The sequence below is a fragment of the Temnothorax americanus genome, unplaced genomic scaffold (assembly GCF_048541705.1).
Source record: "Temnothorax americanus isolate GAGA-0224 unplaced genomic scaffold, ASM4854170v1 Scaffold130, whole genome shotgun sequence".
NCBI lineage: Eukaryota > Metazoa > Arthropoda > Insecta > Hymenoptera > Formicidae > Temnothorax > Temnothorax americanus.
The window spans coordinates 267,873-275,025 of NW_027509265.1; the positions used below are offsets into that span (position 1 = coordinate 267,873).

Sequence of the window (7,153 nt, forward strand, 5' to 3'; positions counted from 1 at the left end):
CCGCAAGAAAAATACGAAGAAGACAGACGATTACATATACGTGGACGATAACGATGACGACCGCGAGAAAAGCGAACGCTCGATAATTTTACGCGCTAACGAGAACACTATGAGAAGCGAGATCAAGTGTGCCTATAGAGTTGACTTCACCAAATCAAACAACGTTGGTTCTTTGTTAGGTTTCTCGACACGTCGCGTACTCGAGCCGAATAAATGGCACGCGTCCAACAAACCGGTGATAATTATGCGCGTCAATATCATTCGCGTGGAATGCAACGTCACCGCGGGAGCCTACAGCAACGGCAGGCCGGCACACACGATACACGAATTCGCGCCGAACGTTCCACCGGGATATAAGCTATCGGAGACTTCGACGCAAATCATTTATCTTCCGGTCATCGCGCGGAGTGTCACTGATATAACGTAACGCGTCGTGGATCAGATCGGACAATTGATCGATTTTCGCGGAGAGAAGATAACGGTTCGACTACACGTGCGTCGCAGAAAATAATAATACAAAATCGGGGGCGGATATGTGCGTGCGCGAAAGATGCTCGTTTTGAACGACTCGTTCGCAAGAGCCGCATCCGTCATTGCACCGCGAACGTTATCGTTCGGCGCTCCGACGAAAGGAACGCGCAGACCGATTGTAAGAGAGAAGAAGAAGAAAAACGGACTGAGCGCTGCGAACGTCGCTTTTCTACGATCTCTGGGATTCGTCGTGAGGAACGATCATGACCGACATCCTGAGTATCGGAGGTGAGCCGATCTTCGACGATCGCATCGTCAAGATCGAGACACACACTTACAATCCATATGCTAATACCACGTTCGGGCACAGCGACGAAATACGAATTCCGAAACAACAGCAGGATCTGTACACTCTACCCTGCGAAAGATTTCTGTACATGGAGGGAGTACTCTCCGACGGCGTTCCGGAAAAGGATTCAGATACGACGATGGACAACAATTGCGTGGCGTTCATGTTCGACGAGATTCGATACGAACTCAACGGCGTGGAGATCGACAGGAACAGAAACGTCGGAATAACCAGTTCGATCAAGAATTTCGTGTCGCTGACCACCGAGAGAAGCAGGAAGCTGCAAAACGCTAGATGGATTGTAATCAACGAATACGTGGGACCTCGTTCAAGAACTAGAATCAGCGTTTTCAATTTCTGCGTACCTCTTAACGTTTTGCTAGGTTTTTGCGATGATTACAAACATGTGGTGATAAACGCGCGATACGAACTCATTCTGATACGTTCCCGAACCGACGCTAATTGCATCGTTACGAAACCGGAACGTCACAAGAATCCTACAATTACTCTATTGAAAGTGCAATGGCGAATGCCACACGTGGTACTGAACGACGTCAATAAATTGTCCCTTTTACGAACGTTGGAGAGCGGACGATACCTAAGTATGGGCTTCTGCTCGTGGGATCTGTACGAGTAACCTTTGCTCCAAATCACGAACAGACATTCGTGGGCTGTGAAAGCAGCGACCCAGCTTGAGAAACCGCGATACGTCATTTTCGCGCTACAAACCGGGAGGTCCAACAACTTATTGAAACACGCCTCCGAGTTTGACGACGGTAATCTCACCAATGTGAAACTGTACCTTAATTCAGATTTTTATTCCTACGACGATATGAACTTGGATTTTGAGAAGCGTAGAACGGCCATACTGTACGAGATGTACGCGAAATTTCAAAAGTCGTATTACGGATGCGAGCGAGAGAACGCGCTTCTAACAATGGAAGAATTCGACAAATGGGGCCCGTTCGTTGTAATCGACTGTTCTCGTCAGAACGAATCCGTCAAAAGCGCCACCGTAGACGTTCGCATAGAGTTTGATTGCAAACGTAATATAGATTCCAATACGACGGCCTACTGTCTCATCATCCACGATCACGTGATCGAGTATAATCCGCTGACTAACATAGTCCGCAAGATCGTGTAAAAGAAAACAAAAGAAGAAGAAGAAGAAGAACGTATATATTTGTCTGACGAAATCGCGATAAGCTGCAGGTTCATACTGAGTGGGGGTAGCGACTGACCGTACAGAGAGAGAGAGAGAGAGAGAGAGAGAGAGATTGATTGATTGATTCTTTATTTCGCCATAGTCAAGACTTTAGGCGATAATGAATAATACAAGAAAATATGTAATAGGCAAGAGCAAAATACAAAAGACAAAATTAGAATAAGTAAGAACTAAGAGAAAAGACACGGTGTGATAACTGTAATGAAGCGGCGAGCAGAAGTGGAAACGATGAAGATAATGATGTGTAAAAAGCAAAAAATAATAATAAATCATTTACACTCGGCCACCGCCTCATCATTATAAAACCAAATAAACAAATGAAACGTGCCTGAATGTACATAATTGATGTGATGGCAATACATCACACAACTAAATTTCGTTGAATAGGTATAAGTTGTGTGAAATGTTGTGTGAAGTATTGCTGAGATTAGTGAGTCAACGGAGTTCGGTCGTTGAGCTCCCTCAAACTGAATAAGAACTGAAAACGGAATTATGACATCGCCACTTGGTACTAGTGTAGATTTTGACGCAGCAACAATTTATTTACAAAGACTAGAACACACTTAGCATACGTGACGCAACATGATCACGCACTCACGCCACGTCTCACCCAACGGTAAGGCCCCCTGCGGAACCTCAGACGGAACCAAGTTCAAGTGAAAAAAGGTAGTCATAGAGCTTTTGCTTGAATTCATTGATGGACGACGACAACACTACTTCAACAGGTAGCGAATTCCATAAGTAAATGCCCGCAAGGTGGAAGGACCTGTGATAAGTCTCAGTTCTATGGATGGGAATTTGGAAGGTGTGAGGAAGCGCCAGACGTGAAGATCGCCTCATCGAGAGATCGGCCTTGACAAAGATCTCAGAGAGATAGCTAGGGGACATACCATTAGATATTTTGAACATCTCAATACCGAGGAAGTATAGACGTCTATTTCTCACAGTCAGCCACCTGAGTCGATGACGATAAGGAGTAATATGTTCATCCCTTCTCAAACTGAAGATAAACCGAATCGCACAATTGATAAGCCTTTGCAGTTTGGTATTGAGCTCGTCTGTGACGTCGTTGTAAACGAGAGAACAGTAATCCAGCAAAGGCCAAATCAAAGCAGACACAAGTTTTACGCGCAACTGGAATGATAAAGAGTTTTTGTGATACTTGAGCTTGTGCAGCGTGAAGTGTACCCTCCCGGAAATATGGGCGACGTGGCCGTCCCAAGATAGGTCAGAGCTCATGATGACACCTAGACACCTAGATTCCGCGCCTGGGTGACAAACGGAATAGAGGTACCACCAACGGAGATGAGAGGTAATTCATTAAAATTAATATTAATATGGTCAACGTAACGCTTGCTGCCGAGTATTAGAACCTTGGATTTTTTAAGATTGAGAGATAATCCATTTGTGGCCGCATATTCTGATATAACCCCAACATCGTGAGCCACTAACTGCAAGGCGACATTCAGCTGACTAGAGAGACACCTACGGTAAATTTGCGTGTCGTCAGCAAAAATCAAGCGTTGAGTGAATCTTAGGAAAGCACCAATGTCGTTGATAAATAGGGAAAAGAGGAGCGGACCCAATACCGATCCCTGAGGAACACCTGAGGTAACAGGTAGCCAATCGGAGAATACGTCCGCCAGATCGGCAACCGCTTGGGAGCGACCAGTGAGGTATGAAAAAATTAGTTTTAGGGCGAGATCTGAAAACCCTAGTTGCCTCAGTTTGGTTAGAAGTAGAGGATGTGAGACGGTATCGAAGGCTTTACTAAAGTCGAAGAGGACGAGGATCAATACCTCGCCCGCATCAACGCCGCTCTTGATATCGTGGAATAATCTTAGGAGAGCGGACTGGGTGGAGTAACCCTTACGGTAGCCCGATTGACGGTCGTCGAGAATGTGGTGCTTGTTGACAAAGTCGACGATTTGGCGGTGCAAGATTTTTTCGAACAGCTTCGAGAGTTCACACAAGTTAGCAATGGGTCTCGTTTCGGACGGAGAGGAAGGAGATTTGACCTTGGAGAGAGGGCGCACGATAGCGCGTTTCCAAAGTGATGGAAAATAGCCCAGATTGAGGCAGCAGTTGAAAAAGGTGGTCAGGAGGTTACCAATATGAGGCAAGGCCAGAGCTATGGCAAACAGAGGCAATCGATCGTAACCCGAGGCAAAAGAAACAGAAGATGATGAAACCATTAGGGAGGATAGGTCGTCATAAGATATTTCGGTAAAACTAAACTGTGGTTCGACGGGCACAATGGATAGAATGATATTGGAGAATTGAGATTGAATGCAAGAAGGAAAACGATTAGATACAGAGGAATAATGAGCATTCAAGAGATCACGTGAAAAGAAGTTGAGAGGTGAGGAAAGAGGCGATTCAACTAAACCAAGATTGGCCAGTTGCCGCCATATCTTGGACGGATCAGAGACTGAACTCAATCTATTCATGTGAAACCGCTCTCTTGCACCTCGCAAATCAAGTGTAAGTTGATTCCTAAAGAGCCTGTAAATATGGAAATCGAGAATGTTGCCAGATCTACGTGCCGCGTTGAAGAGGCGGTTACGATGCCGAATTCCGCGTATAAGGTCAACTGTAAGCCAAGGCGCCGACGGACGAGTCACGCGAAAAGAATGAATAGGAGCATGTAGATCCAAGCTAGCGGTGATATCATTAGTAACGGTGCTCAGGATGTCGTCAATCTCCGACTCGCCCGGGCTCGTCAGGCCAAAATCGCGCGGGAAGGATGAAAGGAGCTTGGAGGTAAGAGTCTCAACGAACTCATGATTATCAAATCCCTTATAGCAACGACGGACTAAAGTACGATCCGTGAAGGACGGAGCCTTGACAGAGTAGGTAAGCTCGATGAGATCATGGCCGTTGATGAAGGGGGCATCCGACTTACGGTAAGATAAAACTTTATCGAGGTTATCGACTATAAAAACGTCCAACCAAGAGTCTGAGGAGCTGGTATGAAAAGTCGGTTGCGACTCGACGATATTGAGGGACAACTGCGAAACAATGCTCCTAAGATGATTAGCCTCATATGAAGAAGCGAGGAGGTTACAATTTAGGTCGCCAGTAATAATAATGTTCTTGTAACTAGGAGTGAATACGGAAAGTGCATCGACGCAATTACTAAGGTTTCTGCCTTTCGGTCTGCGATACATAGTAGTGAATAAGAGAGGCTCGCGTGTGCCGTAACGGATGTCAAGAATGAGATATTCGGGTGCATTCGAGAAAGCAGAAGGTGACGACGCAAGAACGCGCGCACGCAATGATTCATGCACATAACAGGCCACACCGCCACCCTCCCTGCCCTCCCTGTCAACACGCAACAAATAATAGCCAGAGATACGCACTAGATCGTCAGAAATGTGTGAGTGAAGCCAAGTCTCGGAAATTGAGATAATGTGAAAAAAGTTGAATGATAAAAAGGCCTGTATTGACTCAAGATGAGCAGGAAGGGAGCTAGCGTTAAAGTGGGCAATCGCGAGACGGTCATGCGAAGCAGACGAAACATGGCCGGCGTCAACCGCGGGTCACTGGAGCCCCGCCAGATCAGCCTCGGTGGTGATCAAAATCGGAGATTGACCGCGGTCTCTACGGACAAAGATCCGGCCGTCCCTGCACCATACGTGCTTAAAAGATAACTGTTTAGCCCTCGTTCGAGTCCTGCGTAACAAGTTGTAAATATCCGCGGGAAGCAGCTCGTTAATGTAAATGTGCCCGGGGACTTCCTTCGAGAGGACATCGCTGACAGTCACCGGAGGCTGCGAAGCAGCCAGCTCCTTACAGCAATGGTCCGCGTATCTTGTTACGGAAAATGGCTTGACGCAACCAGGATGGAAAGTTTTCCCGCACTTACATTCAACAGCCTCGGTCGCAATCGACTTCTTGCACCTGGTGCACTTGATGCCTGTACGCTGCATAACTGGACAGCAGCGCGGAGGAGAACCAATGCAAAGCGGCTGTTCGGTGGGTACAGAAGGTAGTGCCACTCAGAGCCCAAAGGTGTCGCCACGTGCACAAGCAGGCAACGATGGGCACGTGCGCAAGCAGCGGCCAATCAGCAGTCACCGGTACGTGCACGGAGTTAGCATCAAATAGAGAAACGGCAAGCGACCGGAAGTATAGAACAGGTCAGATCGACAAGGCAGGCGCATGCGCAGCAGCAGTCAACACCTATCACGGAAGATTCCAAGATTCACAGATCTCCGAGAATAAGGTTAGGATGAGCAATATTGCTTGTCAACGAGATGATCAGAAATAGGCAGCAAGTACCAAGAAAATGATTATAGATCGTGACAAGCAATTAAAGACTTGCTTACACCTGCAAACAGAATAGCCCGAAGGCAGCTTAAAGCAGCAACGATTATCACTCAAAGAAGGAGCAAAAATACAGTGAACTGGCGATACTCACACAGAGAGAGAGAGAGAGAGAGAGAGAGAGAGAGAGAGAGAGAGAGAGAGAGAGAGAGAGACGATGTCCGCCGACCGCGACGTACCGATATTCGTGGATCTGCAGGGATTCGTTAGCCGCGAATAGTTCACAGTTAAAGAAGTGGCCGTGCTCAGAGATGAAAAGGAACTGATTCACTACGTGTTTCGCGCGCCATTGGCGTGGAATCTTCTAACAAGAGCGGAAAAATTGCGGGCTTGCTGGTTGACAGCGAATTATCATGGTTTCAAATGGAACGATGGAGACGTGAATTACGTTAGGGCGAGAACGATCATCCGAAGCGCCGTGTGCGATGGGCTGAACTGCGAGACGCTCAAACTCATTTACGTGAAAGGCGCTGAAAAGAAAGGATGGTTGGAGGAGATTCTCGGCGACGCCGTTGGTGAGTTCAACGTTAAGATCGAGTCGATGGACGTCGAATACGAGGACATCGGTCGACTAGAGACTCTCAGTGCAACCCGATCTTTCCTCTGCGGACGCCACGCGAGGAACTGCGCCATGGAGAACGTGTGCAAGTTACACAATTGGTGGGCGGAACGTCGCGCGCGTCTCGACATTTTGTAACGCTTTTTATTGTATTATATAAATGAGACAGCCGTGTTGTAATTAAGATAATGTATTTTTTTTCTACATATTACATTTTTTT

General features: G+C 46.9%; 1 protein-coding gene across 1 annotated transcript; it reads left to right on the forward strand.

The window, feature by feature from the left end:
• Window positions 1-734: 734 nt before the first annotated feature.
• Window positions 735-1,457, forward strand: LOC143894196 (uncharacterized). Its single transcript, XM_077400333.1, has one exon. It carries the CDS (start codon window positions 735-737, stop codon window positions 1,455-1,457), a length of 723 nt encoding a protein of 240 aa, XP_077256459.1.
• Window positions 1,458-7,153: the final 5,696 nt, after the last annotated feature.

Excerpts from the sequence above, each read along its gene's own strand:
- LOC143894196 (XM_077400333.1), top strand. The coding sequence starts at position 735 with ATGACCGACATCCTGAGTATCGGAGGTGAGCCGATCTTCGACGATCGC.